Consider the following 26711-nt stretch of genomic DNA (forward strand, 5'->3'; position numbering starts at 1 on the left):
GACCTCCTCCCCCAAATAGGAAAAATAACGAAGAATGAAAATTACATCTAGAGTATGACCTAACCTGCAACTGAAAACCGGAAACACATGTTTACACTGTAAATATTGCAGTTTCATGAGTTTGTATGGAACTTAAAATACTTCTTGTAATCCTGAGTGGGAAACACATGGAATAGGTAATAATTGACATTTTTCAACTATACAAGAGGTGATCATCCTAATGATACCTTGGCAATTTTTTTTGGTAAAAAGGTTTAATTTTATTTGAAACATGGAATGAAATGACATCAAACACTCTTTTTACATGATGTTGATCAATGTAGCACTGATCAACACCACTAAAGTATTGATTCATTTATTTTAGTGGAATGATGGAAGAAGCTGATTCAGATGATAAGAGAATTTTGGCTCAATTTAAGAGTGAAAATGGTGATGTTACTGGAAATGCTTTTGACTTGCCATTGAATGTCACTGCAGAAAAACTACAGCTGATTTGCAATGCTTTGTTGACCAATGTAAGTGTGAATGTACTCTTGGCAGAGACTCAACTTGATAACTGCAGCTCTGACACCTTTACATTATCTCAAGACTGTCCATCTCAATTCACAGCTAAAATGTGATTAACCTAGGAGTATTTGGTTATATCTTACACCTCTTATCCTTAAATAGGGTTCTTTTCACATGTATACAGCTGGTGTAATTGTTTTGATTTTGTGTTCATTTTCACTCATCACTTGGTTGGACCGAAATTGCAGAAAATGCATGATGGTGAAAAGCTTCAAAATAAATCAAGGGATACACACTCATATTCCAGCAAATGACGGATGTTTGGATTCTTTTTTACAAAATTTCTAGGCAGAAATGAGGGAGACACATGCACAATCCATCAAGTGATAGTTTTGTAATACTTTTCACAGAATTTTCAGACATGAATTATGAAAGACTGTCCAGAGATTTGTAAAGGCATCAGTCCTAATATCAAGCACAGAAGAATCCCTGTCAAGATTAATTGTAACTTAATTTTATAACTTTTTGCATGCATTGTACAAAGAAAATGAATTTAATTATAAGGTCAACTTTTATCTCAGAGCATTTTAAATTTTCTTCTTAAATGATATACCCTGACTGTATAGCAAATAGAATAATTTAATCACTCATGTGAGCAGTAACATACAAAAAAGTAAAGGTTTATTCTAACGTCTATTCTATGTTTGGTTTAAAACACACTATAATGTAGACAAGACACTTAATAGTTAATTGCATATTTTGTTTAATAGGTACATATTATAAGACTTATTGTGGAAACTAGGTATTGAATTTGTAAAAAATAGTTTTTTTAATGTAATAAACCTTCTAAATCCTTGTTTAGTAAGAGGTAATGAAAAATGAAATCTCAACCTGGCTACAAACATATAAGCTAAAATGTATCTATAATATCAGGAGGACCCAATTCCTTACTCCTTCTTCGTGAATGATGTTGAAGTGACAGACACATTGGTGAAGGCACTGGACAGTAAAGCCCTAGATAACACAGAGCAAGTGCTTGACATAGTCTACCTACCCCAGGCCATCTTTAGGGTGAGAGCGGTCACTAGATGTACCAGCACCATCCCTGGGCATGCAGAGGCTGTTATCTCAGTGGCATTTAACCCAGATGGACGGTAAAATATCTATTTCCCATTGCACCATTCATTAATTATATCCATTTCTCCATTGCACCATTTGTTAATCATTTGTTAAGAAGAAATACACAGATAGAAAGATAGAATGCTCTACTTTAAAGATAATTGAGTTATTCACTGTAGGCAGGATTTCCCAAGTACTTTATTATTGAGATATGCTGCACTTATTGCAGTGTCCATAAAATTTTAATCCAGTGGAAATAATCTAGAATTGAGTACAATTTTGTGTAAATATATCATTTAAATATACATGTTATATGGAATTATGTGCCTAAATGTTTTAAATTACTGGTATACTCTTCAGTTACCTGGCTAGTGGGTCAGGAGATACAACAGTGAGATTCTGGGATGTAACCACGGAAACTCCTCATCATGTTTGTAAAGGTATATATTTCATTTAAATATGAAACCTACGTCTTTGGAATATATAATATGCATTAATTTCTTCTGCACAGTTGCTTTTATATGTCATAAAGAAACATATTTACGTCCAGGAAAATTTAGGGAGGTTTTTTAACACCTTGTTGCTGATATTTATTGCTGTGAACCAGCTAGTCCTAAAATGCTTCTTCATGTATAAATGTTAAAAATTATCTATATTATTTAGATTGTGAAAATATAGTTTATTGTACCGTAACAACTATTTGCATTCTTCAATCATTGAATATGATTACTCCCATTTAAAAGTAAAAATGCAAAAAGTGGTCATTTACTTTATTATTCTTTCAACATTGCATTATAAACTGCAGTCACATTACAGGCATATTAAATTATATGCATTATGGAATATGCCCCAGAGCAGTTTCGGTTGATACCATCTTCTTTGCTAAAAATGTTGTTGATTGCCAAACGTGTTTTCTTTCTCAGTTTTAAAAGTTGATTATGCTGTGTTTTTCTCTTCACAGGTCACAAACACTGGGTGTTATGCATAGCTTGGTCACCTGATGGAAAGAAACTAGCATCAGGTTGTAAAAACAGTCAGGTATGAAATACCTAATTTTACAAGGATATATGCATTTGTTCACTTTGTATTTTTGTAGAATGGTATGACAATCATTTAATATAAGAATTTCAAAACATTTTGATGAGATAATTGATACTGGCCACTTGCACAAAATTTAAAATAAACTGTGTCATATATGATACTTGTAGTTTAATGTGATTAACAAAAAGCATTACAGGGTATTTATTAATTTGCTTATCTGTATTATTAGATGATTAAAGGTTAAGATTTATGTGTAACTGATAGTAATGCTATTGCATGACATTTATCGGATGATTTTCTTTTACCATTGATGGATATAAAATGAGAAAGATTCTTTTTATTTTCCTAATGTAGATTTGTGTATGGGATCCAGAAACAGGTCAGCAGAAAGGGAAAACTCTAATTGGACATAAACAGTGGATTACCTGGTTAGCATGGAAACCTTTTCACTTGTAAGCCGTCATTTTGAATTATTTTATGATGCATTATTTCTTGCATAACTTTTACTGATATTGAGGCATTATTGAATATGGTCCTTAGAACAGTTTTGTTCTTTTTTTCAGAGATGCAGATTGTAGATTCCTTGCAAGTGGTTCCAAGGTTAGTTTTTCTCATAGTTAAAAAATGGAAAAAAATCAATTATTTTTAGATTTGTTTCATTATAGAAAGTTTTAACAAAGGTTATCAAATTTACATATAAAAATGTTAAAAAAAAATTGAAAATGATGTAGGCTGTCTTGTTTGTAGGATGGTACAATTAAGATTTGGGACACCTTGCTAAGCCAGTGCCACATCACCTTGTCTGGACACTTACAGTGTGTTACATGTATTAAGTGGGGCGGAACAAACCTCATTTACTCCTCCTCCCAAGACAGAACCATTAAAGTATGGAGAGCAGAAGATGTAAGTTCTTCCTTTAAGATCAACATCAAAATGACTTGTTTCTCTTTTTATACTAGGGTTTTACTTTATCGATAAGACCCTATATTAAGCTTTGTTGGCTACCAGATTTCATGGATTTTGCTAAATTACCTGTAAATTACCAGTAAGACTCAATTTTTAGGATCAATACCTGAATGTAATATGTTTTACGGTGTGACCGTTGGGGCGAGCGCAGAAGGAGCCACGCATCTGTCATCATTGTTAACGAGGCCGGGTCTAATTTGTTCTGCCCTAGATTTTTGGATGAAACTTTTTACATGAATTTCTACTGATATAATTATTATTTTAAGATTAAAAAATAAGACATTTACCACATCGTTTGTTTAGGGGGTCATCTCAAAGTTTGTTAATCTTTAACATAGGACCCTATGGGATTTTGCTTGAAATGTGTCAATTTTGCATATTTTTTACATTTTTTCAAAACTTCTGCCCTAGGGATTTCTTTTTCTGTTCTACATATTAAAGTTATTGCTAAAAGGCATCAAATGGTCAAATAAAAAAAAACCTTTTACCTCCTGGTTTGTTCCAGGGGTCTTATCAAAGTTGATTTTTGTATGCCCAATTTCCCAGATTCGTCAGATAATGGCTATTTTTTATTTGACAAAGGCGGAAAAGGTGATCTATATAGTATTATTAAAACATTCAGACATATTTAAGTAATAAATAAATATATAACATCACATATTAAGGGTCATTAATATAAAATACATGGTTACTGTCTTGAAATATATGAATTAAGCTATATTTAGGCGGGTTAAGAAAACGTGACAGAGGGCTAGGCTTGCTGAACCCTCTTCACGTTTTCGACCCGAGCCCAAATATAGCTTATACTTCGAGACATTTATGTTTATTCCACAATAAAACATTATTTTTACGCATCAAACGAGATATTTTCAACAATTTTCGCTGAATATCTGCAGTTGAAACTATCACGCCATGGCGTCAACCAAGCAAAAAGATGACGTCACAATACAAATGAAACGCTGCGCGAAAGCGTGCGTACTCGTTCTGTACTCAGCCTCGTTAAATGCAACCCGTGGACTTACCCAAACCAAAAAACTTTGGCTTTGTCTCGAAAACTATTACCACCGCAAGGAACCGGAAGATATCAAACTTTTATTCCAATAGCCCCTTCCTAGGCTTAATACACTTAAACAAAAAACTGTTAAACAGACTTATTAAAATATTTTGATAAACACAAAGCCGTTTTTTTGTTGTTTTTTTATCTCTTCTTTACCTTTTAATAATGATCATTAAAATCAATAAATTGTGTGTCTGTGTTATTTCTCATTTTGTTCCTTGTTGTTACCGGTGTTTTAATTATTTTCCTCTGTGACATCAATTTTGTTTTTAATCTTTTTAATTTTTGTACGTTATATAAGCGTTGTAGACATATGTGCCCTCCCCCTCTTTTTAGTGTGTGATATCCAATATTATTGAAAGGTTTGATCACATATGCAACTATAACAAATACATGTAGATATTTTAACAGTTTAATTTTTTTCTTTTATTTATTCATTACAAAATGACGTGGCTACACGTAGATCTTATAACGATTAGACTTTTCATTTTTAATAATTTTTTGTCACCTACCTAACGTATACAATGATTGAATCAATATGACAATAAATTTAGCATGGAACTTGCATGTGTATTTACTGAGCAAAAAAAAAAATCATCAAAACAAAACTAATCAGCCAAAGAGTCACCGTTAATAGCGAGAGCAGTATCAGTATTAACGGTGACTCCCTACTGAGTACTTCCTACACGTTACATTCAGTACAGATGCTTGATCCACCTCTAAATGTATCGCGGGGATACAAAACGCGAGATCACTGTGACGTCATACTTAACTTTTTGCGCTCGACAGTTTTCGTATACTGTCGGACAAATTCGGGAAAGGAAATGACGTCATAGGTACAGTTTTTTACGTAAGCATATGAGTTGTTTACTTTAATGGTTTTTTAAACGAATTTTTTTATTGTTAAATGAAAATGATGTTACGATTTACAGGTAAGAATTTTCCCTAGAAACGCTTCCTGTTCCGCCATGTTGCTATGCACCGCAAAGGATCACTGGGATAGAAGAACGTTTTCACGCGGGTCCACAAAATTTTCTTTGAACAATGTGCAGATTTCAACTCGAATTTCCTCCGTTCATACACGTTGTCTATGGAGCTCGCTGCGCTCGCTATAAACAATTTTCCTTGAAATTACTGAACAAACAATTCCTTGAAAGTTGTTGTTTATCAAATGATAAAAACACTGTTCATATACTAAAAACCAGATAACTTTTAATTTACCTGTACTTGGTTGAGTGTGAAGTACTGTATTAGGATATAAGTTGAAACATTGACATTTCTTTTGATTTCAAAACATGCCCTGCACCACTGTTATTGCAGGCATTGCCTGGATTTCAGATGGACAGTCTATAGGAGACAACTGCACATAATAGCACATACTGTTAGATTAATGAACTGTGATTTGTCAATAAGACAGAAATATATTCATTGAAATAGTGTTTATTGCACAATGTGAACATCAACTTCAAACAAATACTACACAATGTCACTTGCTGAGTACATACACACTTATGTTGGTTTAATAAAGAAAAAGAAAAAAAAAATTTTTTTTACTGAAACATATCCCTGTGTGGTAGTGTTTGGCAGTTTTAGTAATGAAAAATAGTCTTGTAGGCTAAGGCTATAATTATACACTGTATTTTTCCCAGGGAGTTTTGTGCAGAACACTGCAAGGTCATGGCCATTGGGTGAACATTCTGGCACTGAGCACTGACTACGTGATGAGGACTGGCGCCTTTGATCCAGCTAATGCTAATATAGTTCCTCAGGACTCCCAGGAATCGGGTAAGAAACTGTGTGGCTATAACAGTCAGTGGATAGATAAACAGAAGTTTATCAATAGTTTTCTGCCAAGCATAAATTCAGTTAATTTAGGTGAAAACAGTTGGTCAACTTGAGAAAAAAATTGGTTCTAAAGTTTATTAGAGACATTTTACACCCTTGTATGCATATTGATGATACAGCCTCATAATTCTAAGGAATATTATTATCACATAGGGAAAAAAAGATCAGTTATATCATTGTATGCACACAAAGTTTACATGTCACAGTCTACCGTTATATCCTTTCTGATGTCTGGAGCCAAATTTCCTGTACTTTTACAGAAAGAAAACCCAGTTCTCCATACTGTGGCAATGTCAATTAGATCTTCATCAAAAATGTAGAATCGGGCGGTGCTGTGACCCCCCACAATCAGGTGGTGGTCCTGACTGATCCCCGGGCGGGTCCTGTAATAGTGTATCACTGCCCGGTCATAGTGACCTTCACCCTTATGATTCTCAATAGTGGTGACAATATCCATCTGGGGGCTGTGACAAGTGCCCAGTTCCCTGACTAAAACATTGTATTGTATGTCTCCAAATCTCCTCTCGGGGATGGAGCTCGGAATGAATTTTAATTTGAAGATAAAAGAGGACACTTGGTCATTCCAGAGGAAATGATCGCAGTAGTACTGTTGAAACGTCACTGTACCACGCATAGGATTGATTCTGTAGCATTCATCTGCCTTTAGTTGGCCGTTTTTGTCCTCATGCCAGATAACATATTTGGTCTTTGTTAGTTCATCATAAGAAATTTTGAAAAGAGCAGATTTTCTTGATCTTATTTCATATATGGACAGGAGTTTCACAAAATGCACCCTTTGTGTTTCATTGTACATATTTATATCAAAAACAGGGTGGTTAAAAAATATGCTAACGTTGTCAAAATACCTAGCCTCATTGTAGTCTTCCTCAAACATGCTTTTGGGGTGATTAAAACGAATGCTTTCATTTGCTCCTCTTTCGAACAATGTAAGGACAAAGACAGACACTGACCCCATTAATATAAAAATCATTCCACTTAAGAACATGAATTTAAGAGCATACTTCCACCCTTTTCTCAGGCTTTGTAAAGCATCAATGCCCTTTTTGCTAAAATATCTTATAGAAAGAAGGCTTATTCGAACCACTATCCCGTAAAGCAGTGCCGAGGCCTTGATGATCTGGAATAAGCTAACAGCTTCCTCTCGACACATTGCTATGCGGACCCCTATGATCAACTGTGGAATATCCTCAATCCAGAGGAAAAAACATGAAACAATGTCCGGATTAATCCAGGCAGGCTCAAAGAAAAGTTCCTTACCAATGTTTGCTATTTCAAATACAATTGCAAAGGTGCCAACAATAGCAAAAAATAACGAAGAATAGACAATGGAACTTTCAATTGGTCCATACACAAGTCCTGGCTTTATGCCATGAATGTCCCTGAAAAAAAGCCAGTCCACAAGGAAATCCAAAAAGTCCAGTCCAAAAGTCATCAAGAATAGGAAGAGTTTGAAGGAAAACCATTTCTGGGCTCGAACACAGCATGGAATTAGATCAGTCAGAGTGGACAGTTCCTCGTAATGAGATCTGGAACTTCCAGGTCTGGATTCAATCTTCCGGGGCTCAGTCAGTTCCAAGTCTGTTCCACTTTTGTCTTCCTTAGTGCTCTTCTCATCCTCTGTAGTTGCCAGTGGGTTTACACTAAAATCATCATAGAAAAAGGAAAAGAAAACCTGTTAAATGCCTATTTAGAAAAAATAATATTACTTTTAATGATATTATTTCATGTTGATTAAGATTACTAGTAAATTGATCAATTGATCAAGTTTCAGGACAGTAAAAATGTGCAGAAATCATGTGATTTCAATTTATAATTTAAAGATCTGTAAGAAATCTAAGGTTTAAAGGTAATATTATAATGGATTTACTCACAAAAACATGTTGAACCCAGACAGATAAGGTATAAAATCAAGGTAATTTGATAAATCCAAGGTGTGAATTAGAGTTAACACAATATCAATTTTTATGGATTATTTCATGAAGGGCATTAGCATTGCAATCAGCAGGGCAACAAGGATTTCAGATCTGAATTTTTCTTGTACGTTGATATAAATTTGTTGTAGAACAGTGTTGATAATCCATACTCATTCCTCAGTTGCAAAGAATTCCAAGACTGTCGAATTCGAACAACTCTCCAGTTGCTTTTTATTTTAACTGCATGTAAATGTCATTGAACACAAGGTTAATAGCTTTGGGTATTTATCCATGGGAATTTGTTAAGGTCATAAATTTTGAAAACTAAAGTAATTTTGAAAAAACTATCGAAGAAATAATAATATAAAATTGTCAACATTACAGAATAAATTCTAAAAATAAACATACCTCCCACCAGTATCTGAAGATTTTCTTTTCAAAATTAGTCTTGAATGTTCCATTTCTTTTTAGTATAAAGAAAGGGAAACTATGAAGCAAGTGTTGTGTTTACTGCCGTTTAGAATCTTTGGGATTTATTCATGTGGCCATGTAGGGCCTACTTGCTTTAGAGGTCCAACTAGCAAATATCTTGTATTGTACATTGGATCGGAATAATAGGGTTATGTGCATTATACATATGAAATAAGGTTACATGCAAGCTGTGCAGTGGAAATCTAAATAGCCATACATGTATAACATTAAAGCAATATTATATATAAACCTGTTCACAATTTTTCAATTTTAAATTAAAGGATCAGTTTAACTGGATAGTAAATACAACTTAGATTTTTGTCTCAAATATGTTTTTTTTGGCCTGAGAAATATATGTTTTGTATACCAGTATATTTGACAAAGGCTATGTGAGCGTAGCAACCAATACAGAACAAGTATTCATTGTGCAATTACAGAACCATGGGATATAAGGTTTATTATATGCAAAAAAGCCATTCATGAATTGTTTTGTCTATGCTATACCTTTCTCTTTACTCAACATCTATGCTGGGTACAGAGATGGTTCAATCATATGTTCTCCATTGCTTGAATAAGGAGTATTTAACCATATGTGTCATATTTATCATTGAATATTCTGGTAATCACCTGTATCTACTGTAACTCCCAGCTAATCTTTGCCTGAGGATTCTTCTTAGAATTATGAATCATGCACTATGGGTCATATTAATGGGTACAAATTAATTAACAAAAAATCTTATATGATGACAGAGATAAAAGTATGTCAAGGGTTCTTTTTTATATGGGTGTATATGGAGAATATTTTAACAAATAACAATTGAAACTTTTTTTCTGCATGCTTAAGTGCTCAGTGTTAATGATTCTTGTTGATGTAATAAAAATATTACTTTAAATTGGATGAATTCAATATAATCTGATTTAAAATTCAAATTTATTCATGAAAGTACTACTCTCTTAATTTTTTCCGTATTATTGAAAAAAAAAAATAACAACAACAACAAACCATGAACACTTTGTGAAACTTTAAAAAAAAAAAAAACTTTTCCTAGTGATTTTTATCTTATTGAATAAGTTCAGTTACACCTTTCTGTAATTCACTGAAAACATCAGTATAAAGATTATGTGTCCCCAGAAGGGCACTGACTTCACGATTGATCACCTTAACTCTGATCATTTTACAGATGTTTTACTGTGTTTACTTCAAATAATTTTTCAATTAGTGACATGATGGATGTTGATGTAGATCACTACTGCAAGGGCAATGAAATAATGTTAACATTTACCTGTGAGAAGATATTTTATTTCAATGATTTTTATTATATCCCTTGAAAATATGAAAAAAGGTTGACTTGATACAAATTATTTTCTGATAAACATGATTTGTTGGTTATCCCAGTATGCAATATATTTGAGGAACAGTTCATATTTCATGAACCTTTGTTGTAAATAATAAACTGTTGTCATTAGATAACAACTTGAGGTTTATCTAACAGTACAATAAAGACAAATTAAAAATTAATTTTTCAACCTTTAATTTTGAAAGCATTTGTTGATAACAAGCACTGAACTGATGATATTATACATGCTGAATCAACTACGCCAGGAAAATATTGATGAGAAATGTCACAAAGATTTCTGTGTATGTTAATACATGCATTGACAGTGGCCTGCAATGAGAGTTACTGGAATTATTTAATTAAGTATACTTCATGTAAAACATGTATTCACTTTCCTTTGTCAGCTACTTTTTCAAAGAAGGACTTGACATAATAAAATTCAGTTTTGTGCAAATTGGAGGCAAAATGTTTGTTATCAGCAAAATCAATTCATAAGAGGAATGCTTTATGCAAAATGCATGATATAACACTTCATTTGTGATTTAGGTAAATTTACTAGAAAAATTAGGGTTAAAAATTAAGTACATTTATGAATTATGAAATTTTGAAAAATGATGTGAATGCCATATTTAATGCCAGTAAATAAATTTTCTGAATGTGTATTTGGTATATGCAGATGAAATCTTACTTAATTAATATGTTATCTTCAAGGATATACTGCTGATATTGTGCCCACTTGAAATGATCTCCTACATACAGGAGTGAGAATCTGAGAACTTAATGCAAGTATGATCCAGGGTGTGTTACATTCTTTGAAGCAAATTTGATGATGTTATGTTTTATACAACCAGACATTCAAGAATGAAGAAATGAAACTAAATTCACTCAGTCACTTGTAGAAAGTATCAGAATACATGAACCAGTGTACAAATTATGATAGCAGAACTTGAGATCTCGATCTCTCTCTCTCCCTCTCTCTCTCTCTCTCTCTCTCTCTCTGAGACAATAACACAAGTACAAAATGGTATGAACATAAAAATAAAAACTTGTTTCACAATCATTGAAGATAAAAGATGATTAATAGCAGTTAAACCATTTTCAATGATTAATACAGCTGATGAAAATAATCTTGTAAAATGATATAGACACATTAAAATGAAAATGTTTAAAACACTTTACGCATGGATGAAAAAATCAGATAAAACTCTCAAAGAAACTTGTTAAGTGAAGTTTAAAGCCTCCTAACAACAATTCCAGAAATTACAAATTCTGATTTTCTGAGAAAAGAAGCTAAATGCGTTAGCCGCGTAGAACACAATAAAGGCCAAAATAATCAATAAAAAATGTCTGTTTGGAAAAACTTGTATATATCATGACTGGTATTAGGTATATAAAAATAAGGCAGTATAAATGAGTTCTGTTTTACAATATCAAGGCTAAAAATTTACATATGTCAACCTCATTCTAATCAATTTCTCCGATGTTAAATGTTTTTACAAAATGCATGACTACTTACCATATAAATTTCTTGGTGAAAATATGTGTGTACAACTTATGTTTATCTGTTGGTTAAATTTTTGTATGTATATATGGTCCCTATCTGTTTAAAAATAAATTACAAATCTTCACTTTTTAAAAACTTATAAAGGCACAGACTTTCCTTGAAGTCATATCAGATATCACAGTTTGTGGAAAGTTTAAAATCATTATGTGGAGAAACACTGCCTGAATATTTGCAGCCAAGGAAGCCGGTTTTCCACACGGATGTTATGTCCGTTAAGTGGAACTGTGGAGAGTAAAAATCTAACTTTGGTCTTGACGAGGAATTGCTGGGAATCATGTAGCCATTGCCTTTGTAGTCTTCTTTGACCTGGTAGTACCTCAGGGCGGTCGTAAAGTTCCCCACCATGATGTAACTGTTTCCTGTGGCAGGGTCCTCTGTGACCGACCCCTGCTCACATTTATCATGCACGGTTCCCATCACGTTGTATACAATGTCGCCAAGGATCAGGTGGTTGGTGGGGGAAACATATTCAAATTTAAAGATGATTTTATAAGTCTTGGTCATGGTGGATGATTTTGAGCATGGCGGGTCTGATGTAATGTTTATGCCCTCTGTTCTATCTATATTGAAGCAGTCTATTGTTTTGTTGTATTTGGGAATTATCTTTGTGACCTGTAGATATGATCTATCGTTTGAGAATTCGAGAGCAATTACAATGCTCTTGTAGTCATGACGTAGATCGTGGATTTCAAACATCCTGACCCACTGATCTTCCAGTGGAGTATTTTGTTTGGACTTATTTCGCGTGTCCAAGAAGCCTATATTTCCATAGATCCCAACTCTTTGAAAATAATGCTCGTCAACGTACTCCCCTTCAAATAGTGAGTGAGGCTCATGGAATTCCAAAAACCCAGAGTGTTTCCAAGTTGTTTGGGTGAAGAGAAATATAAGACATGATCCGAGCACCAGGAGAGTTAGTCCCAGAAACATGAAGAATCTAATGACAGGATGTTTCTGTTTCTTGCAGTTGTCTTTATTTTTGCCCTTGCTGCTGTAAATGCATTCAATTTCTTCAGACCTTCTGCGGCAGGCCCACACAATACCAACAAAGAGTCGTATGAGGGCCCCAAGAATAACCACAGAGGCTTTCCCTAGCTGAAAGACACTGATGGGTTCTTCCCTGCAAGCCAGAATTACAAGACTTATGGTAATCTGTGGAATATCTTCAAACCAGATCACTATAGCGGAGGCAATGTCCATGTCTAACCAAGGGTTACCACTGAAAATATCTTTTCCAAAGTTGATGATTTCAAACAGAAAAATGACAGCACCCGTGATGGAGAAAAACAGGAGGGCAATGCGGACACTCTCTTCGGTGGGTCCAAAGGCGAGGCCTTCTTCAGCTGCGTCCACATCATGATATAGAAGCCAATCGTTAGTCAAATCAGCAATGTTCAGACCAACCATCACAAAGAACACAAATATTTGCACAGCCCGATTGTTTCTCATCTGAGCGTACACTTTACTGCAACACTTCTTCCCCATAATGGCAGCTTCTTTGTGCTTGGCTATTTCGGTAGTCTGATCAACTTACTACGACAGTGCAGGGCTTGACATCAACAATTTACATTCTACAATGACATGAAAAAGAGCAGTTCATATATCAAGTGTTGCCACTTCATATCAGCGACGTTTTATCTAATCATCAGAAAATTGCTATGCATGTGATTGATATATGCTAATGAAACCCATTTTTATTCAAAACTGTTCTACAGTGGAAAGATCTAGAATAAATCTAAGGCAGATTATCATAACTAATGGAAAATTGATTTATATGTCAGAGCAAAGAACTGTTGTTGATGTAGTATATGTGTGAATACTGTGCATCATACTATGACACCATTTTCTAACAATTCTAGCTAACACATATACAAACAACACTTACCGGTACTTTGTTGGTAGAAAATAAATCACATGTGGTTCCCTTTTTTAAATGGCTGACACTTCACTCAGAACGACAAAGTTAGCATCTAAGTGTTTCCTCTTTGTGTATTCCCATGCCCTTGGCTAAATATATTCAATCTCTCTGGCTATTCCAGCCAAGCATGACTCACACGTGCACTGATCAACTACAGACAGTTCATGTATCGTTACAGTCAGGTTATCTTTAGCTTTCATGATCTAGGGCAGTTTCTGTTTCCATTTGGTTTATGAGGATTTAAACATTGTTAATGTGAAATCTCTAGTAATATTGATTTATCACACTCTATTTTTTTTATTTCTGCTATTGTCATCTTCAGATTTTATATATTTGATTGAAAGGGAAAAACATTTTAATTTCAAATAGACAATATACTGTCTGCAGTATTTATTACTGAAAAACATTTTTTTCTTTAGATTTTATGTATTTGATAGTAAGGGAAAATATTTTTAATTTCAAATAAACAATATACATGTACTGCCTGCAATATTTATTATTATAAGATATTTTTGTTGCAGCTGAAGAGCTATCCAAAATTGCAAAAGAAAGATATGAAAAAGCTAAGGTATGAATTATGATTTTATTGCTTGCATAACAGTGTACTTCTAGATTAGATCTAAGCATTCATACATTTTATGGTATAATCTCTGCATTATTAGATTTGATATCACCAGAAATCAGTTCAATGGGGTGAAAAGGTTTAAGTTATATTGATGGTTAACTGATATTTACCATGCTTATATGAGATAATTAAGCAAGATAGAAGAGAGCTGAACTGTAATAAACTGCAGCAAGAAATATTTTATTTTTTATGCATACAAAATTAACATTAAATACTGCATTTGATGAAATAATCAATGTTTCAGTCTGTGTAATGTGTGTATATAGCTACACCATGATCTTTCAGATTTCTGCCCTTATGAAAAAAAGAACTTTTTAAGTAACCTTTGTCTAACTTATAGGGAACTGGTGCAGAGAGGCTCGTGTCTGGTTCAGATGATTTTACCTTGTATCTATGGCAACCAGAGGAGGAGAAGAAACCAGTCACCAGGATGACAGGGCACCAGCAACTCATCAACGATGTCCGGTTCTCTCCAGATACCAGGCTTGTTGCAAGCGCCTCATTTGATAAGTCTGTTAAGCTTTGGGATGGAAAAAATGGAAAGTAAGCAAAAAATATGCTAAAAATAGATTCGAAAATTGTTTTGGCTATCAATGTTGTTTCAACGGTCAGAGAATTTAAAAGAATATGTGTAACTCTCTAAAGAGGGTTGGGTTAGAAAACAAGATGGTATACTGTATCAAAACATAAGAAAAATATGTTGTCTACAAATTGAGTATTGAGGTTGCTCTGCCATCATATCTCTTTCGTTTCCCTTTGTTACTGTGTATAACCTTTAAATTTTTTTTGCCAAGATTGTGGGTTTTTCCATCAAGCAAAACCTTTACAATTGTGGGAAATCCCAGCCTACATGTGCACACCTCTCTTTTCACATCTTTTCATGGTCCCTATATACCAAGTATGTCATGATTTCTTTCTTGTGGCCAATTGCTGGTACTCAAAATCTCAATTTTTGGCCATTGCAAATTTTTACAGTGGAAAGGATATGGGAAAGATTAACAGAAAGAGGGTCAGATTCAAAGTTTGTAATTTTGAGTTTTAATTGATAAGGTGATATGATCAGTAAAGTTTAAAAGCAGGCACTGAAGAAATTGACTCTATTCTTTGGGCCTTGAATAAAGCAAAAACACATTTGAGTTAGATGGTTGACCCTGATTTAGTCCAAACTGTCAGTAATGTAATTGGTGTGATTAATCATCGTGACTGTAAATCAATGGAATGTGTACAGATAACTTTGTTTTTAACTGAGTGTGTATTACTTTGTACCTAGGTTTTTGACGACATTCAGAGGTCATGTAAACAGGGTGTACCAGGTGGCCTGGTCCGCCGACAGCCGTTTGTTGTGTAGCGGAAGCTCCGACTCCACCCTGAAGGTGTGGGACATCAGGCAGAAAAAGCTGCTGGTGGACCTCCCAGGGCACGCCGACGAGGTCAGCACAGAGTTATCCTTCTTTTAAATTTTACACTGCTCTAAAGTTAACGAATCATTGTCGAGTTGTCTTTCTTTGGAATCAAAAGCATTGCCTCTACAAGAAGAGAGCTGTGACGGCATGCACATTGATTGAATTATAATATTTTTCTTATCCTTTTTAGGTTTATGCAGTAGACTGGAGCCCAGATGGACAGAGGGTAGCTAGTGGGGGAAAAGACAAGGTTCTGAAAATGTAAGCTTATTTGTTCTTTAGCTGTATGTCTTTGCAAGTACATGTACCTGATGTGTACTAGACTAGCGAAAATTAAAGGTTTTAGGCTGCATACTACATGTCATACTGTTCATTGCTGAAAACATTTGCTAGCATGATAATAATGATCATTACAGTGAATTTGGGTGTTATAAATAAATCCAGTTACACCCCTTGCCAGAGTTGCAGAGGGTATAATGTCTTGTACAAGTCAGTTACCCAGTCTGTCATTGCATCAATCTGGTTTTACATGTATTTGTTTATCACGTACAGCCCCCCTTAAGGTAATTATCCATACGTCACAAAACAACGTCTGACATAATTCACGCGTTATTACGTCTTATCCGTGCCCGATCTAATTAAGACCTAACGTTAAAAGGCGTATTTCAAAACAAAGAAATCAAGCTGACATAGAAATTGATTCAAAACAAATATATCAAAAATCCTGGCAACTGCAATCAATTAGGCCCACCGGGGTATTAATCAGCGAAATAACATGACTAGGTTGTGTCGATTGCGTACTCGTTTTGAAAATATAGACTGCTTACTTTGGTGCTGCATAAACGTCAATCCATTATAAGGTTGAATTTAATCAAATTCTTTTAACATTAATCCCTGAAAGTCCATAAACATCCAAAATGAAATCCTGATCGAGATCTATATTTCAGTGCATAAGGGAGATAAAAACACAAGGGGAAATAATTTGACCTATATCATCTTTATCCTATTCGCTTAGCAACGAGAATAGATTTGTTTTCCACAAAAAAATGTTTTTAGAATTAAAAACCATGCGCTGAAGAGAAGTTATTTCATTATAAGAACAGTCTTTAAAACCAGTAAAAAAAAAGTTTGAATAGAGGTTTTGTCTTGAAGGCATATATCAGGTAGTTAGCATTATCCACGCATGCATCCGCAATTTCTAAATACCGATCCCGATCCATAATACTAATCTTTTGCGATTTAAATGATACAGATTAATCTACAGTTTGTTTAAATCATATTTTCTATTTAACAATAATGAAAACATATTTGTTTAGAGTTATGAAATAATTAACCTATGCACAGTTTTATTTTTACGGATCTTTTTTCAAAATATATATTTTAATGATTTTACCAAAAATATGCCAATTGTGATCCTGTAAAGGCCGGTCCCTTGGGTAATTTTATTTCCAATTGATTAATGGCGTTAAGATGTAAATAATATCAAAATTTTAGAGAATTCTGTGTAATAGGGTGCATTTTATGATAATTACATTCATACATATTATTCATATTTCATCATCAACATCATCATCATCATCCTATATTCCATATTTTACATGTACATATTTAGAAACAGACTACTATCCCTATAACTCCCTGTCTTTTATGCATCTATCAAGTAATCATTATTTAATTATATATTCTAGTGGCTTCTGATATTTTATAGCCCTAAGTCATTTCACCTGTATGGTCACTTACATACATGTGGACAGGATCAGGTGGTTTACTTAGCCAATAGTATGTTTTTTATGATTTTTTCCCGCTTTAACTGAGTAGCCTTTGTGACAGACCAAGGCTAGGATTCTTATCAGTAAGACCTGATTTCTTTAAGAGACGATTTAACTTATTTATTTATTTCATCAACATATTTGAAGCAGTCAGTTATATAAGAGACTACCATTGTCAGAGTAATCTGCAGGATTGTGCATGAAACCTTGTTCCATAAACAGGGTTTAAATCCTTTAATCCTATCCATGTATCCGAATAAATGATCGAAGAACCCTTAAGTAGACTTGTTTAATTCTTGGGACAACCCACTGTCACATCTGTACGTAAATAAAATCATAAGAGCTTATATTCTCTTTGAAAATTTATTCATTTTATCTAATTTGTATGCAGATTTATCTATTTTTTGATAAATAAGCAAGTGTAACATAAAAAGTTTTGTTTTGAAATAATAATTCCTTTATTTTACATAGGATATAAGTCAAAAAAAGATTTTGTAAAAGTCAAATTTCAGGCTTAGGCTTATATTCTTTGTGTATGAGAAAAGCGCCATTTTCGCAATCGGTTCTATTTTTAGCAACGGCCCTAGCTTTTATAATACCGATTGACCAGCCAACAGGGTAAAATTTGATAAGAACATATCCTCAGATACACGTTTGAAAAATATGAAAAAATTCTGTACGCATTTTATTTATCTAGTGGGGTATGGACTATTACCTTAAATTGCTCAACAGATTTTCAAGAAACTGGGCATAATGTGGATTATGCAAAATTATATGATCATTTGAAGGGGGCATATTGCTTTGCTGCTGTTTGTCAGTCGGTCGGTCCACCAAGAGTTTCCGTCCATTTTCTTCGCAGAGGATGCACATATTGAAATGAAATTTAGTTTACAGGTTTATCATAATCAGATCTAGGGCAAGTTTGATTTTGGGTACAATCAAGCAGTTTTCGACCGTTACCAGTATGCCCCTTGGACATAGAAAAATTCCAATTATTTGCAGTTTCTGTTCATTTTCTTTGTAGAGGTTGTACTTACTGAGATGAAATTTGGTATACAGATTAACCATAATAAAATCTAGGTCAAGTTGATTTTGGGCACAATCGAGCTTTTTTTGACAGAGTTATGTGCCTTGGACTTAGAAAAATTTCAAATATTTGCAATTTCCGTTCATTTTCTTTGCAGAGGTTTCAATTATTTGCAGTTTTGGTTAATTATACCCCCGCAAACGAAGTTTAGGGGGGTATATTGGTTTCACCCTGTCCGTCTGTCCGTCTGTCCGTCCGTCCGTCTGTCCGTCTGTCTGTAGACGCAACTTTGTCCCCCCTATAGAATTTTTTATTACTGCATGGAACAGTTTGAAAATTTGTACATATGTTGAACACCATCTGAAGATGTGCACCTGCAATTTTTTTTAAGATCAGACAAGATTTAATGATTTTATGACAGTTTTCATTTTCCTTATTCTATATATTGTACACTAATGTTGAAAAGTAAGGGAGGTAATCCTTACAGATTTTATTAATTAACTAGACACGATCTCGTTGCGAGCAACGAGGAGGTCTTCCGTCCGATTTTTAGAAGAGGAAATGACCTTGCCTTTTATCTTTATCAACGAAACATATCAGGAAATGCAGATGTGATCTCTTAAAGAGCGATGGATGAAGAATTATACACCCCGTTGGATCCCTACTTTGAAGGACCAGCCCCATTTTATTTCATATTAAAAAGAGGTCTTTTGACCTAATAACACGTCTAATAACCTGTAATAAAAAGAAACCGCAGAAAAAAAGAGGGTCTTCCTTTGTAAACGGAAGACCCTAATAACAATAAGAATAGGAGGGTCTTCCGCTGAAGACGGAAGACCCTAATAATAAAAGACTGTTTTTGTCTAAATCTTAATTGAAGAGTGTTTTTCAACTTGAACTTTAGCCCAACAACCCTTTTATGTTGAATATTTTAGTTAGAAAATTAAATAAAAAGGAGAGAAAGAAATAGAGAGAAAGAACAAATCTTCGCTCCGGCGAGATTAGAACACACAGCCTTTGCAGATGTCTCAAAACATGGCTGACGCGAAATAATTCCCGAATTTGTCTTTGAATTTGGGGCGTTTCCGCCCGGGAGAAGAGCTGAGTTTTTGTATGAGATGAAAAACAACGTGTAAGATGTCTGACTATTCAGGTTTGGGAACAGTGCGAGGTCATTTGAAATATTGATGCGTGTTTGTGTCTGGAGGGGGGGGGGGGGGGTGAAAAGACCTGAGCTTGATTTTCGTCGTAAATAAATCGAAAATAGAATTTTGAGGTGTGGATCTCGGATTCGGTTATTACATGTACAGTAATCTAGAATTGAACTAGGTTGAAAATAAAGTTTCAAGATGAAAGATCCAGTAAAATCAGGCCAGAAAAACTAAATGATTTTGTAAATAGGAGGGGGGGGGGGGGCGGTGCGTGTACTGTGTAAATTTAATTTCCCGGTATAGGCAATAAGCGCCATTTAATCTCAGAAATTTCGTCTTGATTGTTCAATCCGCTGCATATTTGGCAGACAATAAGAATGGTGTCCGAGGTTCATTTTCACGAATTTTCATTAGGATTGAGTGAAGGGCTTGGGAGTTATGATTTTTTTTACAATACATGTCAATCACGACAATTGAAACTCAAATGCCAAAAACGTCATAACTATGTTAATAATGAACAAATTGGTCTGGTAATTAGTACAGTAATCTAGAATGGTACTTAGTTGAAATTAAAGACCCAAGATCAAAGATCAAGGAAAATCGGGCCAGAAAAACTAAATGATTTTATGAATGGGGGGGGGGGGGGGGGTCGGTCGATGACTTCTTTATTAAACGTAGAATATCAAATTCTAAATATCACAAATTACACAATTTCTAAACAAAATACATATGTTAGAACAATGTATAAGCGTTGTTTGAAAGATGTAACTATTGATTTTTTAACATCTGTTTATCTTAGGCTCAAACACTCATAAACGGCTGGTCAGTTTTCAAACCTTACCCCAGTCACCCGTTCGTTTGTATAGTTACGTGTATAAACTTTGGAGGTTTTTCTTAATCCCAGACAGGCAACATATTTGTATCAGTATATAGACATGCACAAAAAAGGAAAAAGTCCACCATCTTTAATAAAAATGACTTTTTAGCATTGACTTCCAATCAGTATGAAGACAATCATTAAACATTGAATTTCAAATTATTATTTTAATCCAAAGACATTATCCCATAACTTGAAATAAATACATGTATACTTTTTGGACGCCAATGTACAATTAGCCTCTATCCAATTTACTGCATGTTACTTTACTAGTTCTTATTTAAATGCTAAAACATTTGTACTTTAGAGAGAGAGAGAGAGAGAGAGAGAGAGAGAGAGAGATTTTCTAGTTTTTTTATAGTGTTTAGGGAATCAGTATATTAGCAACGTATGTCAATAAACACATTTATATACATGCATGCGTGTATCTATATATGTGAATAAATACTAATCAGTTCTCCTTTTAAGGTCATGTTGAATACTTACTTAAACGTGGGTGCATTGCTAAATATTATGTGTGTCATTGAGATGGCGGCATTTCTTGATGCCGGCAAGGCGACCCAGCGTACTGCAGGGGTACTTTGGCGGCACGTCTTTGATGCCTGCGATGCGACGAGCGTTTGAATATAGCGAACTGCTGACAGAAACAAACTATCTTTTTGTAATTAAAAAAAGCCGCTATTATTTCTATATATAATAAATATAAAACGGAAAACATTAAAATCCATCATTTTAAAGATAAAATCGTTAAACAAAACAAAAATAAGAAAATGTCTTTGATACCGGCAATGCGACGAGCGTCTAAATTTAGAGAGCTGCTGACAGAAAAGAGCTCCATATTTGTACTGAAAAAAGCCGCTATTATTTTTAATTATGACAAAAATAAAACGAAAAACATTCAAATCCATCATTTTAAAGACGAAATCATTAATCAAAACACAAATAAGAGAGAAAAAACGTTCGGCACTCAAGGACTGAACCCGGGTCGTCTGGGCACAAGTCCAACACTCTAACGACTGAGCTACGCGGACCTTCGCCTCAGGATTTTGGGGTCCAAAATCTCAAGAATGCGTGGTTCGATTTTAAAACAAATTTCATATTTGGAAGTTTTGAGGGCGTCTTTATCGACTGAAATAATAAAAAAATTCAAATCCCAAAAATTGAAAAATTAAGGTTTTTCATTTCCTTCCGGTGACGACCGGAAGTGACGGCGGACGTTCGGATATGCGTAGTACACTGCGGCTGGAGACTTGCTATCATCCCTGAAAATTTAAAAGTTCTATCTTAAACACTTTTGGAGAAAACTTGTGAACAAGCAAAAACATAAAATCTTTAATATCTCGGGACCGGAAGTGACGACCAAAAAAATCCCACGTACTTTTCTTACAAATTTTGTCATAAACAAGATCTGAAAGTTTTATCCAAATCGGCTGAAGCGTTTTTGAGAAAACGTGGGAGAAAAAAAAAAGAATAATAATAATAGAGGAAAAGAAACAAAGCAATAACAATAAGGTCTTCCGTTGGAAACGGAAGACCTTAATTAATAGAAAACACTCTAAAATATATTTATATATATACATCCAGATGGAGTTTTTTGTCTTTATGTCTTAATTAATAATTTTTTTTTATTTTTTATAAGTATTCTATCAACTGACAATGCAAAGTTTTTGTTTGTCAATGATAAATTCTTAGGAGCTAATAAGAACATCAAAGACAAGTGTGGCTGAATTCATTTGTCCCAAGGGAGCCATTATCTGAGCCATGGTTCAGATGGAGCATGTGTTTAGGGGAAATTGATAATCTGTAAAATGGGTGATGGTTTTGGGGCTATTTTAAAACTGTTTCATGTAAACCAAAAGGTCTATCATTATAAGGAAATAAATAATATAATTATTAATAAAGAAGTTAAACTATTTTTAGAGGTTGTTTAAATTTATTTGTCAAGTAAATTGATGAAGTGACCCTATTGGGCATTAATTTAAATGAAATTCAAAATTACTGATATGATTGTAGTGTTTTGGCAATTTTAAAATTGTTTGTAATATTAAATTTTCTTTTTTTACATATTTTTACATAGTATGGTAATTATGGTAATGTTTTGGGAGTTTATTAAATTTAACAAGTTCATCAAAGAAAATCATAGTCCTATGGGATCAATTTTCTGATATGGAGTTCCATTGTGCCATAGGAGAAAGTGAGGAAAATTTGAAACAACTAATTGCATCTGTCAAGACTCTTATTAGAAAGATATTGAAAGTTTTATCAACAGAAGAGCATTGCTTGGCTACCGGTATTTTTATTCACTGCAAAGGGAGGGGTTATTGTCATTTTGTTGGTTTTTCTTTAAATCAATTAAATTAAAAAAATATATCATCAAATACATACATTTGTAAATGTATTACTGTTATAGATATGTATTTACAGTGAAATTCTGACAATTTTGATTTTAATTTTTCTTTGTTAACTAATTTTTTTTTTTTTTACAATTCTAGAAAAAAAATTTTGTGTGTGTTCCAAACCTTTATTATTCAATTCAATTATTTGTCCCATTTGAAATTAGCCTAGCGGGGGTATTAGTCCCATTAGGACAGTTCTAGTTTTCTTTGCAGATGTTTCCAAGGGAGGGGGGCATGGATGTTTTACAAACATCTCTTGTTCTGGAAGGTTTGCCCCATTTGACCATTAAGTTATACTGGTACAGTTGTATTACTGAAACAATTTGTCAGCAGAACTCTTCTCACACTGCTGAACAAAATTGTTATATAGGACATGATGGAAATTATCTTTTGTTGGAGTTTTGCTCTGTTTGAAGTTAAAAGTTTGTCCAAATTTGATATACTACAGAAACAGTTTCTCAGTGCAACTGCTGCAGAAAAGTGGACAGAATTTCATGAGTTTTGTAGCTTTATTTAGAACATATTCTCTAGCACAACTCCTCGGAAAGCCTGAAACACAATTCATGAAACTTTTAAGTAAATGTTGAAGGATGTGCATATGATGCAATTTTTTGGGCAGGAGTTATGCCCCTTTTGAAGTTTCTGTTCTTGTCAGCAAAACTCTTATAAAAATACTCAACAGATTGTTTCTAAGGACACACACTTTAAATGTGAAAATATTAGGCAAGCATTTTTATAGCATTGTCAATTAAGCAATGTTAGAGCTAGGGTGGGGTATGTGAGCTTGCTCACTTTTTCTTTCAAATGCCCCATTTCAAAACACATTCAAATTAAGTGCAGTTAAAAGTCATGTTAACTTTGCTTAATTATTTGATATAATTGATATTGATTGATATATAAGAAGTTCAAACCATTTGTTAACTTCAAGATTTAGATTCTCTTTCTTTAATTTAATTGTGTTGTAGAACACTTAAAATAAAACACCTAGGGGATTCTGCATTTCAAACAACAGTAACGTACCCAGATGATAATTTTAAAAAATTGATGCAAGGTGTTCTGAGTGTTTCCAGAGAGAATTAAAGAATGATGTCAGATTTTTCCATTGTAAATTCCTTTAATATTTACAAAAAGTGGGATGGTATACTAGTATATAACTGATCTTTAAAAAGAACACTCTCATAATTAATAACCAAACTTTTCTAAATCTTGGAAAATTGTGACTGAAGTGAAACAGATGCATGGGATGTTGTAAAATGTGCATATTACATGTTGTACCAGGCAGTTTCATTTTTCTAAAAAAAATTTGTCCATTTTGAACTTGGATTTGTTGGCAATTTTTTAATGTATTTAAAATGAAAAGTCTGTCAGCATAACTTCTCTGAAAGCACTGCACATATTTTAATTAAACTTGTAATCAGGACTCAATGTGTAGATGAGCATACTGATTATTAACAGGAAATTCTGATGCCCTTTTTTTTTTTGGACTTTTTGAATTTTGGTCATTTACTGAATGTAGTAATGAACAGTTTGTCAGCACAACTTCTCTACTGCAAACTACTGCCAAAAAATTGGGAAATTTTGTAGGTAATAAGGACACAATGTGTAGATGTGCATATTACCAGGAAACTCCTGTGCCCTAAATAATTTCTTTCAATGCATATGTTTATGAATTTAGTTTTCTCTGCATTTAATCAAATATAACTGTAGAAGCACATATTTTCTGATGGGTCAAAATTTTGTTTTTTTTTTAACCAAATAAAAATTCCGTTGGCATTTAATTTCATCATATCGTAATCTCTGTGTATTCAATAATACTTTGGTTAAAAATTTGTCAAGGATTTAATTTCATTGATTTCTACTGCAAAGGAAAATAACAAAATAAAATCCTCAACGAATATTTCTTATTCTATAGTATACGTACTAATTCATCATTATAAAAATTAAAGTAAATTTCTCAAGGACAGATTGATTATTTGATTCTGTTAAAAGGATTACCGTACATGTGCTATATTTATATCAGATGTACATTGTTTATATATTTAATGAACATATGAAATTGTAACGTGTATTACAAACACATGAATATTGCAACAAACAGCCATGATGAACAGAAATACCATCAAGTCAATACTGTGAAGAAATATTGACATTAATATAAATAAACAGATTTGCTTCACAAAAGAATTTTGATGATGCATGTCTCAAAATGAAGGCCAGCTGTATAGGTCACTTTAACTTCTGTTTTCTCACGAATTCTTCATGAAGTGTAGCAAACTCTGACGGTTTTACTGTACTCCGGTAAACTCAATTATAATCCTTGTCTTTTCCAATCAGTGAGTCTTGCTTTAATTAACAGCTTAAATGTCAGGCTGTAAAGGTCTCAGAGAGAAAGAGTTTAGGTGACTGAGATTATTGTCCAGTTGTCCACTTTGGATCTACAGTTTTACAAAGGTTGTTGTGACATTTACATCGGGTCAAGACCAGACAGCTCCGCTTTTACTGCCATTTTATGTCGGAATAGTGATTGTAGGGGCCCCGTTTTATGTTCGGGGAAGGGGAAAGGGGGATTAGGTTCAGATTGTTGGGGTAGTTTATTGTCTCTCAGGGAGATATTAAAAAAGACACAAATGATAATTAAAGTTTTTATCAAGTGCTTTCAACACATGGAGGTTTATAGAGAGATTTAGATATTGGCTTTGATGGGTTTTCATTCATGAAGGACCTTTTTCAACAGATACTAGTAGAAGGTCCTAGGTAAGCGGGGATTGTATTTCCCTTCAATGTGGCATTCATCACTGTTCAAAACAGATAAATGCCTCATTTGTCACTGGAAATAAAGTGAATTCATTACGTCCTTAACATCCTCTGATCTGACCCTGCGCTTTGAGGCTATCACCTCTTTTCCTTTTCAACTGTAACATTTTGACCTCACCGTAAGAAAATGGTATTCATTTGAAGGTGAATGTTTCCTGCATTACAACCAATGCAAACCACAACGTTTTTGTCATAATCTGTGCAACCTGTCAAATTAAGATGTGAATCTAAAAAAATATAAAATTTCTTTTATAGTTCTCAGGTTATTTTCCAATGTGCAATTAAGTTGTTGTTTTGTATTTAAATGTCAGGAGTGGAATTCCTGTCAAATCTGCAGTGCTCTTTTTCCGTTTGAAATTGAAACAGCCTGGATCAGAAGACAGATGACAGTTGATGAAGTTTATCCCTTCTGGCTGGATAAAGGCTAGACTCTCGCAGTTGTAGTTTTACTTTGAACATCACAGATTTTCACCTGATCAAAGATGTGTCTGTACTTTTGATCATTACATAGAAGGGATACTGTTTCTCGTCCTGCCCAGCCATCATTCAGAGTGTGACAAATTTAAATGTTTTTGTGCATCTGTTTGTCCTTTTATTTGTGAAATAAAAAAAGGGGACAAGAGATGGAGAAATAAAGACTCTAGCTTTTACATTCCTTCATAAAAACATAAGTCTACTCTGTTGAATACTACAGCTGTAGTAATATACTTAGATATTATGACTGAGTTGAATATGCTTGCTTTGATATTTCTAAATACAATATTTAAACAAATATTCTTTTCTTGCAGATGGAGAAAGTAATACATGGATATACACAGCTGTACTTGTCAATCCTGTGATATGGCCATAAGAAGGACAAAATCTGATTCAAAATAAATTCATGAGTAATT

The 26711-nt window shown here is 33.8% G+C and overlaps 3 protein-coding genes across 3 annotated transcripts; 1 reads left to right on the plus strand and 2 right to left on the minus strand.

Moving 5' to 3' along the window:
- The first annotated feature begins 60 nt into the window (after positions 1 to 60).
- On the plus strand, positions 61 to 26711 carry LOC105333955 (notchless protein homolog 1). Its single transcript, XM_011437196.4, has 14 exons — positions 61 to 176; positions 365 to 515; positions 1441 to 1661; positions 1987 to 2066; positions 2588 to 2664; positions 3022 to 3119; positions 3231 to 3267; positions 3415 to 3570; positions 6340 to 6475; positions 14281 to 14327; positions 14725 to 14927; positions 15655 to 15814; positions 15978 to 16048; positions 26610 to 26711. The coding sequence occupies exons 2-14, from the start codon at positions 369 to 371 to the stop codon at positions 26620 to 26622; spliced, it is 1446 nt and encodes a 481-aa protein (XP_011435498.3). The 5' UTR covers positions 61 to 176; positions 365 to 368; the 3' UTR covers positions 26623 to 26711.
- LOC136273812 (uncharacterized) lies at positions 6469 to 9011 on the minus strand. Its single transcript, XM_066079376.1, has 2 exons — positions 8878 to 9011; positions 6469 to 8196 (listed from the first exon to the last, which is right to left on the minus strand). Exons 1-2 carry the CDS (start codon positions 8928 to 8930, stop codon positions 6729 to 6731), a joined length of 1521 nt encoding a protein of 506 aa, XP_065935448.1. The 5' UTR covers positions 8931 to 9011; the 3' UTR covers positions 6469 to 6728.
- Positions 10456 to 13946, minus strand: LOC105333954 (uncharacterized). Its single transcript, XM_011437195.4, has 2 exons — positions 13727 to 13946; positions 10456 to 13412 (listed from the first exon to the last, which is right to left on the minus strand). Exon 2 carries the CDS (start codon positions 13324 to 13326, stop codon positions 11950 to 11952), a length of 1377 nt encoding a protein of 458 aa, XP_011435497.3. The 5' UTR covers positions 13327 to 13412; positions 13727 to 13946; the 3' UTR covers positions 10456 to 11949.

The sequence above is a fragment of the Magallana gigas genome, chromosome 3, assembly GCF_963853765.1.
Source record: "Magallana gigas chromosome 3, xbMagGiga1.1, whole genome shotgun sequence".
Lineage (NCBI taxonomy): Eukaryota > Metazoa > Mollusca > Bivalvia > Ostreida > Ostreidae > Magallana > Magallana gigas.

Coding starts and splice junctions, on each gene's coding strand:
- LOC105333955 (XM_011437196.4), top strand. CDS start 369: ATGATGGAAGAAGCTGATTCAGATGATAAGAGAATTTTGGCTCAATTT. Junction 516..1,440: donor GCAATGCTTTGTTGACCAAT/GTAAGTGTGAAT, acceptor CTATAATATCAG/GAGGACCCAATTCCTTACTC. Junction 1,662..1,986: donor GCATTTAACCCAGATGGACG/GTAAAATATCTA, acceptor TATACTCTTCAG/TTACCTGGCTAGTGGGTCAG.
- LOC136273812 (XM_066079376.1), bottom strand. CDS start 8,930: ATGGAACATTCAAGACTAATTTTGAAAAGAAAATCTTCAGATACTGGT. Junction 8,197..8,877: donor TCTTCAGATACTGGTGGGAG/GTATGTTTATTT, acceptor TGATGATTTTAG/TGTAAACCCACTGGCAACTA.
- LOC105333954 (XM_011437195.4), bottom strand. CDS start 13,326: ATGGGGAAGAAGTGTTGCAGTAAAGTGTACGCTCAGATGAGAAACAAT.